Source organism: Bubalus bubalis, chromosome 5 (assembly GCF_019923935.1).
Source record: "Bubalus bubalis isolate 160015118507 breed Murrah chromosome 5, NDDB_SH_1, whole genome shotgun sequence".
Lineage (NCBI taxonomy): Eukaryota > Metazoa > Chordata > Mammalia > Artiodactyla > Bovidae > Bubalus > Bubalus bubalis.
In genome coordinates this window covers 50148424-50163267 of record NC_059161.1, presented here as the reverse complement: position 1 = coordinate 50163267, position 14844 = coordinate 50148424, and the positions used below count along the sequence as shown (strand labels likewise).

At 39.4% G+C, this 14844-nt stretch overlaps 1 protein-coding gene across 10 annotated transcripts in view; it reads left to right on the top strand.

Moving 5' to 3' along the window:
* Positions 1-14844, top strand: part of SMYD3 (SET and MYND domain containing 3) — a 750237-nt gene that overhangs the window by 139343 nt on the left and 596050 nt on the right. The window contains exon 1 of one of the 10 annotated variants that reach the window (XM_044943075.2): positions 255-431. The exons of the other annotated variants lie outside the window; for them this stretch is intronic. Within the exon in view, the coding sequence (XP_044799010.2) occupies positions 418-431 (14 nt within the window). The 5' untranslated portion in view covers positions 255-417. Of the gene's footprint in view, positions 1-254; positions 432-14844 lie in introns of those variants that run through there. 10 annotated transcript variants of the gene reach the window in all.

Below are 14844 nucleotides of genomic sequence, written 5' to 3'. Positions count from 1 at the left end.
TCTGTGTGCTTGAAAGGGATGATCAGATTTGTGGCGTTTGTGGATTTTGGTTTTTTAGCAACCATGGAAGGGGCATGGGATTTTCACACATGGCATAGAAATAGGCAAAATTATCTCGAGACTTTGAAAATATACTCAAAAGCCTCAGTTTTCACTCTGCGCTTCTATGCTTTGTTAGCAGACACTTTATGTAAGTTATCTGGTGTAGCCTACCCCACAGTCTTATGAATGATCACTTGTTCTCACTTTACAGAGCAGAAAATTGAGGCGAATGGGATACAGTTGCACTGTTGGTAGGGTGTGGGCTTAGTGTCTCAGTCCTTTCCAGCTGCTCTAACAAAATGTCACAGATTGCGTAGTTTATAATCAACTGAAAATTTTCGCCACATTTCTGGAAGCCAAGATCAAGGTGCCAGCATGGTCACGTTCTGGTAAGGGCCCTCTTCCTAGTTCATAGCTGGCACCGTCTCACTTTGTCCTCACACAGTGCAAGGGATAAGGGATCTATCTCTCTGGGGTCTTTCTTATAAAAACACTAATCCCTTCATCAGCATCTTAGAGTGGAGTACAGGTCTTTGGTCTCCTTAAGTAGATTTGTTCCTGGGTATTTTATTCTTTTTAATGCGATGGTAAATGGAAGTGTTTCTTTTTCTGATCTTTTGTTGTTAGTGTATAGAAATGCAACAGATCTCTGTGTGTTAATTTTGTAACCTGCAACTTTTCCAAATTCATTGGTGGTTCTAGTAGTTTTCTGGTAGCATCTTTAGGATCTTCTGTGTATATTATCATGCCATCTGCGAACAGTGACAGTTTAGCTTCTTCCAATTTGGACTCCTTCACTCCTTTTTTTTCTCTGATTGCTGTAGCTAGGACTTCCAAAACTATGTTTAAAAAAGTGGTGAGAGTGGACATCCTTGTCTTGTTCCAGATGTTAGAGGGACAGCTTTAGGAGACCAAAGACAAGTGAAAAACGGAAGTTCTTGAGTAAGATGGTCAGCCTCTCTTGACTAACCTGTCTCAAATACTTTGCTGTGCTTTTCTCTAAGAGCTAATGTGGGTTTAAATTACTTGTATTTCTCCGAGGATGTGATGGTGCCTGTGAATCACAGATTCATTTTTCCTGAAATATTAACCATTACATTTTCTTGTTTCATACTTTAAATATTAGAAATAGGAAATAAAGTGATAGGGACTATAGAAAAAGGAATCCAGACTGATTCTAGTTTCCTGTGATATAAATCTATATTATTTTGATCACCTCTGCTGTTTTGTATTAAAAACCACTGGATAGTTAGGTGGATGGTGGATATGAATCTCTTTAATTTTTAAAAAGGCCTTTGGGCCCAAACCAGCACAATTACCATTTCTAAGCAAAAATGGAGTATCCCTTTAATGTGTTATTATAAATATTTATGCCTAAAGGAGTTCTTTTTGTTTAGCATTTTCCAGTGTATTTTATTTGGCCAGAGTAGATGTTACATTATCCTTGAACAGAATGACATGATTTTATTTGGGATAATCTCTTTTTCATACTGTAGAATTTCTTTTGCTTCAGAAATTTCCAGGGAGAAACAGCCAAGAACTTGGTAAAGTGGCATTAACGTTTCTAATGAATTCTGAGACTTTAAAGAAGTTTACAAACATAAAAATTCTGTAAATAAATATTTCTGTGGTGTTTTTGTTTTAAAAATTGTATTTAGACTTCCTTTACTTATTTATTTTGGCTTTCTCCATTTAAAAACATGGAGAGTTTTTATTCTTTATTCTTAAGAGTTTCTTCATGATATTCACTATTTCTCATACAGCGTAGAGCATTTTGGGTCTTAATTATATGAAAAATACTTTCATAGGAATTCTATTCAGAGAATCTTTCTTAAAACTTGCATAAAAGCCGAGTGTACTAAATCAGACATGCCATAAGTCAACACTCTTTGGCAACTGTAAGTGGTACCGGCTCTACTCCATGTGCTCTGGTCTTCTTCTTAGCTCAGACTTCTTCCCAAAGAAATCAGCTTCAAACTACATTTCCACAGTGATCAGCCACAAATTAAAATTCAGTCCCTGAGATACTCAGTATGCAGAAGATCCCTGGGCAGGGATCTTCACTGTGAATAAGGAGGCTGCACAGGCACACACTAGGCTCTGTGTTCCTTCTGATCATACTGGGCTCTGCTGCATCCAGATGAGTGTGCTTCAGCAGGTAGGAGGGTCACCCGGCTTTTCTGTGGTGTCCGAGCCTTTGCCTGTAGCTGATTGGTCAGTGGTGAGCCAGTTACCTTCCATAGTGAGAATGGACTTTCAAGAAGACATTCAACTGCTAGACATACTGGGAGACGTCTAGGAGATCAAGGCATATTACTAGGGAAAACCCCTGTGTAATAAATATATTACCTATGAATGTGTTGTAGATGCACTCTTTTTTTGTCCTCTAGAGGAAGTTTAAAATGGATTCTGTAGGTGCCTGGGCTGGGTGAAATTTGGCAGTCAGTGGAGTTTGTTCATTTTTTTATATCCTTTCCAGGGAACTTCTTTCTACCTGGCAACTGCCTATATTAATTTAGGGCAGTTTCTGAATAGTAAGGATGCTTTCCCCCCTCAGATAGCCAAGAAGGACAGATGCTCCCTTAAACAGTAGTCTAGTTGTTGGTATTTAAGGGAACTATTTAATTCACTTTCTTCTCTGATTTCTTTTATAAACATTTTTATTAGAGTATAGTTGATTTACCCAAAAAAGATGTGCTTTTCATTATAGGGGACTGGAATGCAAAAGTAGGAAGTCGAGAAACACCTGGAGTAACAGGCAAATTTGGCCTTGGAATACGGAATGAAGCAGGGCAAAGACTAATAGAGTTTTGCCAAGAAAACGCACTGGTCATAACAAACACCCTCTTCCAACAACACAAGAGAAGACTCTATACATGGACATCACCAGATGATCAACACTGAAATCAGATTAATTATATTCTTTGCAGCCAAAGATGGAGAAGCTCTGTCCAGTCAGCAAAAACAAGACCAGGAGCTGACTGTGGCTCAGACCATGAACTCCTTATTGCCAAATTCAGACTTAAACTGAAGAAAGTAGGGAAAACCACTAGACCATTCAGGTATGACCTAAATCAAATCCCTTATGATTATACAGTGGAAGTGAGAAATAGATTTAAGGGCCTACATCTGATAGATAGAGTGCCAGATGAGCTATGGAATGAGGTACGTGACATTGTACAGGAGACAGGGATCAAGACCATCCTCATGGAAAAGAAATGCCAAAAAGCAAAATGGCTGTCTGGGGAGGCCTTACAAATAGCTGTGAAAAGAAGAGAAGCGAAAAGCAAAGGAGAAAAGGAAAGATATAAACACCTGAATGCAGAGTTCCAAAGAACATCAAGAAGAGATAAGAAAGCCTTCTTCAGTGATCAATGCAAAGAAATAGAGGAAAACAACAGAATGGGAAAGACTAGGGATCTCTTCAAGAAAATCAGAGATACCAAAGGAACATTTCATGCAAAGATGGGCTCGATAAAGGACAGAAATGGTATGGACCTAACAGAAGCAGAAGATATTAAGAAGAGATGGCAAGAATACACAGAAGAACAGTACAAAAAAGATCTTCATGACCCAGATAATCACGATGGTGTGATCACTGACCTAGAGCCAGACATCCTGGAATGTGAAGTCAAGTGGGCCTTAGAAAGCATCACTACAAACAAAGCTAGTGGAGGTGATAGAATTCCAGTTAAGCTATTCCAAATCCTGAAAGATGATGCTGTGAAAGTGCTGCATTCAATATGCCAGCAAATTTGGAAAATTCAGCAGTGGCCACCGGACTGGAAAAGGTCAGTTTTCATTCCAATCCCAAAGAAAGGCAATGCCAAAGAATGCTCAAACTACCACACAATTGCACTCATCTCACACGCTAGTAAAGTAATGCTCAAAATTCTCCAAGCCAGGCTTCAGCAATATGTGAACCGTGAACTTCCTGATGTTCAAGCTCGTTTTAGAAAAGGCAGAGGAACCAGAGATCAAATTGCCAACATCTGCTGGATCATGGAAAAAGCAAGAGAGTTCCAGAAAAGCATCTATTTCTGCTTTATTGACTATGCCAAAGCCTTTGACTGTGTGGATCACAATAAACTGTGGAAAATTCTGAAAGAGATGGGAATACCAGACCACCTGACCTGCCTTTTGAGAAATGTATATACAGGTCAGGAAGCAACAGTTAGAACTGGCTATGGAACAACAGACTGGTTCCAAATAGGAAAAGGAGTACGTCAAGGCTGTATATTGTCACCCTGCTTATTTAACTTATATGCAGAGAACATCATGAGAAATGCTGGTCTGGAAGAAGCACAAGCTGGAATCAAGATTGCCGGGAGAAATATCAATAACCTCAGATATGCAGATGATACCACCTTTATGGCAGAAAGTGAAGAAGAACTAAAGAGCCTCTTGATGAAAGTGAAAGAGGAGAGTGAAAAAGTTGGCTTAAAGCTCAACATTCAGAAAACAAAGATCGTGGCATCCGGTCCCATCACTTCATGGGAAATAGATGGGGAAACAGTGGAAACAGTGTCAGACTTTATTTTTCTGGGCTCCAAAATCACTACAGATGGTGACTGCAGCCATGAAGTTAAAAGATGCTTACTCCTTGGAAGGAAAGTTATGACCAACCTAGATAGCATATTCAAAAGCAGAGACACTACTTTGCCAACAAAGGTTCGTCTAGTCAAGGCTATGGTTTTTCCTGTGGTCATGTATGGATGTGAGAGTTGGACTGTGAAGAAGGCTGAGCACCGAAGAATTGATGCTTTTGAACTGTGGTGTTGGAGAAGACTCTTGAGAGTCCCTTGGACTGCAAGGAGATCCAACCAGTCCATTCTGAAGGAGATCAGCCCTGGGATTTCTTTGGAAAGAATGATGCTAAAGCTGAAACTCCAGTACTTTGTCCACCTCATGCGAAGAGTTGACTCATTGGAAAAGACTCTGATGCTGGGACGGATTGGGGGCAAGAGGAGAAGGGGACGACAGAGGATGAGATGGCTGGATGGCATCACTGACTCAGTGGACATGAGTCTCAGTGAACTCCGGGAGTTGGTGATGAACAGGGAGGCCTGGCATGCTGCAATTCATGGGGTCGCAAAGAGTTGGACACGACTGAGCGACTGATCTGATCTGATCTGATCTGAGTTGATTTACAATGTTGTGTTGGTTTCAGGTGTATAGCAAAATGAATGTTATACATATACATGTATTCACTCTTTTTTAGATGCTCTTCCTATGTAGACTATTATAGAGTATTGAGTAGAGTTCCCAGTGCTATACAGTAGATCCTTATTTGTTGTAGTTTTTCAGTTGCCAAGTCATATCCAACTCTTTGTGACCCTATGGACTGCAGCATGCCAGGCCTCCTTGTCCCTCACCATCTCCAGAAATTTGCCCAAGTTCATGTCCTTTGAATCTCTGATGCCATCCAACTAACTCGTCATCTGTCACCCTCTTTTCCTTCTGCTTTCAGTCTTTCCCAGGGTCAGGGTCTTTTCCAATGAGTTGGCTCTTCACATCAGGTGCCCAAAGTATTGGAGCTTCAGCATCAGTCCTTCCATAGAATATTCAGGGTTGGTTTCCTTTAAGATTGCCTGGTTTGATCTCCTTGGTGTCCAAGGGACTCTCAAGAGTCTTCTCAAGCACAAGAGTTTGAAAGCATCAGTTCTTTGGTGTCTAGCTCTCACACCTGTACACGAGTACTGGAAAGACCACAGCCTTCACTATATGGACCTTTGCTGGCAAAGTGATGTATTTTCTGTTTAATAAACTGTCTAGGTTTTTCATAGCTTTCCTTCCAAGAAACAGTTTTCTTCTAATTTCACGGCTGCAGTCACCATCTGCAGTGATTTTAGATCCCATGAAAAGAAAATCTGTCATTGCTTCCACTTTTCCCCCTCCTACTTGCCATGAAGTGAAGGGGCTGAATGCCATTGTCTTAGTTTTTTTAATTTTGAGTTTTAAGATGGCTTTTTCGCTCTCCTCTTTCACTCTCATCAAGAGGTTCATTAGTTCCTCTTTACTTTCTGCCATTAGAGTGGTTATCATCTGCATATCTGAGGTTGTTGAAATTTCTCCTGGCAATCTTAATTCCAGCTTGTAACACATCCAGCCTGGCATTTTGCATGATGTACTCTGCATAGAAGTTAAATAAGCAGTATGGCAATATACAGCCTTGATGTACTCCTTTCTCAATTTTTAAAAAAAAATTATTTATTTTAATTGGAGGCTAATTACTTTATAATAATGTATCGGTTTTGCCATATATCAACATGAATCCACCACGGGTGTACACATGTTCCCCATCCTGAACCCCCCCACCACCTCCCTCCCCGTACCATCTTTCTGGGTCATCCCAGTGCACCAGCCCAAGCATCCTGTATCAGGCATCGAACCTGGACTGGCGATTCGTTTCACATATGACATTATACATGTTTCAATGCTATTCTCCCAAATCATCCCACACTCGCCCTCTGCCACAGAGTCCAAAAGACTGTTCTATGCATCTGTGTCTCTTGCTGTCTCGCATACAGGGTTATCGTTACCATCTTTCTAAATTCCATATATATGCATCAGTATACTATATTGGTGTTCTTCTTTCTGGCTTACTTCACTTTGTATAATAGGCTCAAGTTTCATCCACCTCATTAGAACTGATTCAAATGTATTCTTTTTAATGGCTGAGTAATACTCCATTGTGTATATGTACAACAGCTTTCTCATCCATTCGTCTTCTGATGGACATCTAGGTTGCTTCCATGTCCTGGCTATTGTAAACAGTTCTGCGATGAACATTGGGGTACACGTGTCTCTTTCCCTTCTGGTTTCCTCAGTGTGTATGCCCAGCAGTGGGATTGCTGGATTATAAGGCAGCTCTATTTCCAGTGTTTTAAGGAATCTCCACACTGTTCTCCATAGTGGCTGTACTAGTTTGCATTCCCACCAACAGTGTAAGAGGGTTCCCTTTTCTCCATACCCTCTCCTCATTTATTGCTTGTAGACTTTTGGATCGCAGCCATTCTGACTGGTGTGAAATGGTATCTCATTGTGGTTTTGATTTGCATTTCTCTGATAATGAGTGATGTTGAGCATCTTTTCATGTGTTTGTTAGCCATCTGTATGTCTTCTTTGGAGAAATGTCTGTTTAGTTCTTTGGCCCATTTTTTGATTGGGTTGTTTATTTTTCTGGAATTGAGCTGTAGGAGTTGCTTGTATATTTTTGAGATTAATTCTTTGTGCATTGCTTCATTTGCTATTATTTTCTCCCATTCTGAAGGTTGTCTTTTCACCTTGCTTATAGTTTCCTTTGTTGTGCAGAAGCTTTTAATTTTAATTAGGTCCCATTTGTTTATTTTTGCTTATATTTCCAATATTCTGGGAGGTGGGTCATAGAGGATCCTGCTGTGATGTATGTCAGAGAGTGTTTTGCCTATGTTTTCCTCTAGGAGTTGTATAGTTTCTGCTCTTACATTTAGATCTTTAATCCATTTTGAGTTTATTTTTGTGTATGGTGTTAGAAAGTGTTCTAGTTTCATTCTTTTACAAGTGGTTGACCAGTTTTCCCAGCACCACTTGTTAAAGAGATTGTCTTTTCTCCATTGTATATTCTTGCACACTTTGTCAAAGATAAGGTGTCCATAGGTGCCTGGATTTATCTCTGGGCTTTCTATTTTGTTCCACTGATCTATATTTCTGTCTTTGTGCCAGTACCATACTGTCTTGATGACTGTGGCTTTGTAGTAGAGCCTGAAGTCAGGCAGGTTGATTCCTCCAGGTCCATTCTTCTTTCTCAAGATGGCTTTGGCTATTTAAGGTTTTTTGTATTTCCATACAAAATTTGAAATTATTTGTTCTAGCTCTCTGAAAAATACGGTTGATAGCTTGATGGGGATTGCATTGAATCTATAGATTGCTTTGGGTAGTATATTCATTTTCACTATATTGATTCTTCTAATCCATGAACACGGTATATTTCTCCATCCATTAGTGTCCTCTTTAATTTCTTTCATCAGTGTTTTATAGTTTTCTATATATAGGTCTTTAGTTTCTTTAGGTAGATATATTCCTAAGTATTTTATTCTTTTCATTGCAATGGTGAATGGAATTGTTTCCTTAATTTCTCTATTTTCTCATTATTAGTGTATAGGAATGCAAGGGATTTCTGTGTGTTGATTTTATATCATGCAACTTTACTATATTCATTGATTAGCTCTAGTAATTTTCTGGTGGAGTCTTTAGGGTTATCTATGTAGAGGATCATATCATCTGCAAACAGTGAGAGTTTTACTTCTTCTTTTCCAATTTGGATTCGTTTTATTTCTTTTTCTGCTCTGATTGCTGTGGCCAAAACTTCCAAAACTATGTTGAATAATAGTGGTGAGAGTGGGCATCCTTGTCTTGTTCCTGACTTTAGGGGAAATGCTTTCAATTTTTCAGCGTTGAGGATAATGTTTGCTGAGGGTTTGTCATATATAGCTTTTATTATGTGGAGGAATGTTCCTTCTATTCCTGCTTTCTGGAGAGTTTTTATCATAAATGGATGTTGAATTTTGTCAAAGGCTTTCTCTATATCTATTGAGATAATCATATGGTTTTTATTTTTCAATTTGTTAATGTGGTGTATTACATTGATTGATTTATGAATATTGAAGAATCCTTGCATCCCTGGGATAATGCCCACTTGGTCATGATGTATGATAATTTTAATGTGTTGTTGGATTCTGATTGCTAGAATTTTGTTAAGGATTTTTGCATCTATGTTCATCAGTGATATTGGCCTGTGTTTTCTTTTTTTGTGGGATCTTTGTCAGGTTTTGGTATTAGGGTGATGGTGGCCTCATAGAATGAGTTTGGAAGTTTACCTTCCTCTGCAATTTTCTAGAAGAGTTTGAATAGGATAGGTATTAGCTCTTCTCTGAATTTTTGGTAGAATTCAGCTGTGAAGCCCTCTGGACCTGGGCTTTTGTTTGCTGGAAGATTTCTGATTACAGTTTCAGTTTCCGTGCTTGTGATGGGTCTGTTAAGATTTTCTATCTTCTTCCTGCTTCAGTTTTGGAGAGTTGTACTTTTCTAAGAATTTGTCCATTTCTTCCATGTTGTCCTTTTTATTGGCATATAGTTGCTGATAGTAGTCTCTTATGATCCTTTGTATTTGTGTTGTCTGTTGTGATTTCTCCATTTTCATTTCTAATTTTATTGATTTGATTTTTCTCCCTTTGTTTCTTGATGAGTCCGGCTAATGGCTTGTCAATTTTATTTATCCTCTCAAAGAACCAGCTTTTGGTTTTGTTGATTTTTGCTATGGTCTCTTTTGTTTCTTTTACATTTATTTCTGCCCTAACTTTTAAGATTTGCTTCCTTCTACTAACCCTGGGGTTCTTCATTTCTTCCTTTTCTAGTTGCTTTAGGTGTAGAGTTAGGTTATTTATTTGACTTTTTTCTTGTTTCTTGAGGTATGCCTGTATTGCTATGAACCTTCCCCTTAGCACTGCTTTTACAGTGTCCCACAGGTTTTGGGTTGTTGTGTTTTCATTTTCATTCGTTTCTATGCATATTTTGATTTCTTTTTTGATTTCTTTTGTGATTTGTTGGTTTTTCAGCAGTGTGTTGTTCAGCCTCCATATGTTGGAATTTTTAATAGTTTTCCCCCTGTAATTGAGTTCTAATCTTCCTGCATTGTGGTCAGAAAAGATGCTTGGAATGATTTCAATTTTTTTTAATTTACCAAGGCTAGATTTATGGCCCAGGATGTGATCTATCCTGGAGAAGGTTCTGTGTGCACTTGAGAAAAAGGTGAAATTCATTGTTTTGGGGTGAAATGTCCTATAGATATCAATTAGGTCTAACTGGTCTATTGTATCGTTTAAAGTTTGTGTTTCCTTGTTAATTTTCTGTTTAGTTGATCTGTCCATAGGTGTGAGTGGGGTATTAACGTCTCCCACTATTATTGTGTTATTGTTAATTTCCCCTTTCATAGTTGTTAGGATTTGTCTTATGTATTGTGGTGCTCCTATGTTGGGTGCATATATATTTATAATTGTTACATCTTCTTCTTGGATTGATCCTTTGATCATTATGTAGTGTCCTTTGTCTCTTTTCACAGCCTTTGTTTTAAAGTCTATTTTATCTGATATGAGTATTGCTGCTCCTGCTTTCTTTTGGTCTCTATTTGTGTGGAATATCTTTTTCCAGCCCTTCACTTTCAGTCTGTATGTGTCCCCTGTTTTGAGGTGGGTCTCTTGTAGACAACATATATAGGGGTCTTGTTTTTGTATCCATTCAGCCAGTCTTTGTCTTTTGGTTGGGGCATTCAACCCATTTACGTTTAAGGTAATTATTGATAAGTATGATCCCGTTGCCATTTACTTTATTGTTTTGGGTTCGAATTTATACACCCTTTTTGTGTTTCCTGTCTAGAGAAGATCCTTTAGCATTTGTTGGAGAGCTGGTTTGGTGGTGTTGAATTCTCTCAGCTTTTGCTTGTCTGTAAAGCTTTTGATTTCTCCTTCATATTTGAATGAGATCCTTACTAGGTACAGTAATCTGGGCTGTAGGTTATTTTTTTCATCACTTTAAGTATGTCTTGCCATTCCCTCCTGGCCTGAAGAGTTTCTATTGAAAGATCAGCTGTTATCCTTATGGGAATCCTCTTGTGTGTTATTTGTTGTTTTTCCCTTGCTGCTTTTAATATTTGTTCTTTGTGTTTGATCTTTGTTAATTTGATTAATATGTGTCTTGGGGTGTTTTGCCTTGGGTTTATCCTGTTTGGGACTCTCTGGGTTTCTTGGACTTGGGTGATTATTTCCTTCCCCATTTTAGGGAAGTTTTCAACTATTATCTCCTCAAGTATTTTCTCATGGTCTTTCTTTTTGTCTTCTTTTTCTGGGACTCCTATGATTCGAATGTTGGGGCATTTAACATTGTCCTAGAGGTCTCTGAGATTGTCCTCATTTCTTTTAATTCATTTTTCGTTTTTCCTCTCTGATTCATTTATTTCTACCATTCTATCCTCTACCTCACTTATCCTATTTTCTGCCTCCATTATTCTACTGTTAGTTCCATCCAGAGTGTTTTTGATATCATTTATTGCATTATTTATTATTGATTGACTCTTTTTTATTTCTTCTAGGTCCTTATTAAACCTTTCTTGCATCTTCTCAATCCTTGTCTCCAGGCTATTTATCTGTGATTCCATTTTGTTTTCAAGATATTGCATCATTTTGACTGTCATTATTCAGAATTCTTTATCAGGTAGATTCCCTATCTCTTCCTCTTTGGTTTGGTTTGATGGGCATTATCCTGTTCCTTTACCTGCTGGATATTCCTTTGTCTCTTCATCTTGTTACTATTGCTGTGTTTGAGGTGGTCTTTCGGTATTCTGGCAGTTTGTGAAGTTCTCTTTATTGTGAAGTTTGCTCGCTGTGGGTGGGGTTGTACGGGTGGCTGGTCAAGGTTTCCTGGTTAGGGAAGCTTGTGTTGGTGTTTTGGTGGTGGAACTGGATTTCTTTTCTCTGGAGTACAATGAAGTGTTATGAGATGAGTGCAATGAAGTGTTATGAGATGAGTGCAATGAATGAGTTATGAGATGTCAGTGGGTTTGGAGTGACTTTGGGCAGCCTGTATATTGAAGCTCAGGGCTATGTTGCTGTGTTGCTGGAGAATTTGCATGGTATATCTTGCTCTGGAACTTGTTGGCCCTTGGGTGGTGCTTGGTTTCAGTGTAGGTATGGAGGCGTTTGATGAGCTCCTGTCGGTTAATGTTCCCTGGAGTCAGGAGTTCTCTGGTGTTCTCAGGATTTGGACTTAAGCCTCCTGCTTCTGGTTTTCAGTCTTATTTTTACAGTAGCCTCAAGACTTCTCCATCTTTACAGCACCGTTGATAAAACATCTCCTTTCGATGACAATGGGCTGCTTTTCTGGGTTCCTGATGTCCTCTGCGGGCATTCAGAAGTGGTTTTGTGGAATTTACTCAGCGTTCAAATGTTCTTTAATGAATTTGTGGGGGAGAAAGTGGTCTCCCCGTCCTATTCCTCTGCCATCTTAGTGGGTTTGAACCTTTCTCAATTTTGAACCAGTTCATTGTTCCATATCAGGTTCTAACTGTTGGTTCTTCACCTGCATACAGGTTTCTGAGGAGACAGGTAAGGTGGTCTGGTATTCTCATCTCTTTAAGAGTTTTCCACAGTTCGGTGTGATCTCCCTGTGGTCCACTGGAGAAGGGAATGGCAAACCACTTCAGTATTCTTGGCTTGAGAACCCCATGAACAGTATGAAAAGGGAAAAAGATAGGACACTGAAAGATGAACTCCGCAGGTCAGTAGGTGCCCAATATGCTACTGGAGGTCAGTGGAGAAATAACTCCAGAAAGAATGAAGGGACAGAGCCAAAGCAAAAACAACACCCAGTAGTGGATGTGACTGGTAATGGAAGTAAAATCAGATGCTGTAAAGAGCAATATTTCATAGCAACCTGAAATGTCAGGTCCATGAATTAAGGCAAATTAGAAGTGTTCAAACAAGGTGGCAAGAGTGAACATCAACATTTTAGGAATCAGCAGACTAAAATTGACTGGAATGGGTGAATTTAATTCAGATGACTGTTATATCTACCACTGTAGGCAAGAATCCCTTAGATGAAATGGAGTAGCCATCACAGTCAACAAAAGAGTCTGAAATGCAGTTCAGTTCAGTTCAGTTCAGTTGCTCAGTCATAGCTGATTCTTTGCGACTCCAGGAACCGCAGCACGCCAGGCCTCCCTGTCCATCACCAACCCCTGGAGTCCACCTAAACCCATGTGCATTGAGTCGGTGATACCATCCAACCATCTCATCCTCTGTCGTCCCCTTGTCCTCCTGCCCTCAATCTTTCCCAGCATCAGGGTCTTTTCAAATGAGTCAGCTCTTTGCATCAGGTAGCCAAAGTATTGAAGTTTCACCTTCAACATCAGTCCTTCCAATAAACACCCAGGACTGATATCCTTTAGGATGCACTGGTTGGACCTCTTTGCATTCCAAGGGACTCTCAAGAGTCTTCTCCAACACCACAGTTCAAAAGCATCAATTCTTTGATGCTCAACTTTCTTTATAGTCCAATCTCACATCCATACATGACCACTGGAAAAACCATAGCCTTGACTAGACAGACCTTTGTTGGCAAAGTAATGTCTCTGCTTTTGAATATGCTCTCTAGGTTGGTCATAACTTTCCTTCCAAGGAGTAAGTGTCTTTTAATTTCATGGCTGCAGTCACCATCTGCAGTGATTTTGGAGCCCAGAAAAATAAAATCTGACACTGTTTCCACTGTTTCCCCATCTATTTCCCATGAAGTGAGGGGACTGGATGCCATGATCTTCGTTTTCTGAATGTTGAGCTTTAAGCCAACTTTTTCATTCTCCTCCTTCTCTTTCATGAAGAGGCTTTTGAATGCAATCTCAAAAACGACAGAATGATCTCTGTTTATTTCCATTTCCAAATCATTTAACATTACGGTTATCCAAGTCTATGCCCCGACCAGTAATGCTGACAAAGCTGAAGTTGAATGGTTCTATGAAGACCTACAAGACCTTCTAGAAGTAGCACACAAAAAAGATGTCTTTTTCATTATAGGGGACTGGAATGCAGAAGTAGGAAGTGAAGAAATACCTGCAGTAACAGGCAAATTTGGCCTTGGAGTACAGAAGAAGCAGGGCAAAGGCTAGTAGAATTTTGCCAAGAGAACCCACTGGTCATAACAAACATCCTCTTCCAACGACACAAGAGAAGACTCTACACATGGACATCACCAGATGGTCAATACTGAAATCAAAACTGATTATATTCTTTGCAGCCAAAGATGGAGAAGCTCTATACAGTCAGCAAAAAAAAAAAAAAAAGACTGGTAGCTGACCATGGCTCAGATCATGAACTCCTTATTGCCAAATTCAGACTTAAATTGAAAAGTATGGGAAACCACTAGACCATTCAGGTATGACCTAAATCAAATCCCTTGCAATTATAGAGTGGAAATGACAAATAGATTCAAGGGCTTAGATCTGATAGACAGAGTGCTTGAAGAACTATGGACTTAGGTTTGTGACATTGTACAGGAGGCAGTGATCAAGACCATCCCCAAGAAAAAGAAATGTAAAAAGGCAAAATGGTTGTCTGAGGAGGCCTTACAAACAGCTAAGAAAAGAAGAGAAGCAGAAGGCAAAGGAGAAAAGGAAAGAATATCCATTTGAATACAGAGTTCCAAAGAATAGCAAGGAGAGATAAGAAAGCCTTCCTCAGCGATCAATGCAAAGAAATAGAGGAAAACAACAGAATGGGAAAGACTAGAGATCTCTTCAAGAAAATTAGAGATACCAAGGCAACTTTTCATGCAAAGATGGGCACAATAAAGGACAGAACTGGTATGCACCTAACAGAAGCAGAAGATGTTAAGAAGAAGTGGCAAGAATACACAGAAGAACTATACAAAAAAGATCTTCACAGCCCAGATAATCTCATGATGGTGTGATCACTCACCTAGAGCCAGACATCCTGGTATGTGAAGTCAAGTGGGCCTTAGGAAGCATCACTACGAACAACGCTAGTGGAGATGATGGAATACCTGTTGAGCTATTTCAAATCCTAAAAGATGATGCCATGAAAGTGCTGCACTCAATATGCCAGCACATTTGGAAAACTCAGCAGTGGCCACAGGACTGGGAAAGGTCAGTTTTCATTCCAGTCCCAATGAAGGGCAATGCCAAAGAATGCTCAAACTTCCACACAGTTGCACTCGTCTCACACACTAGCAAAGTAATGCTCAAAATTCTCCAAGCCA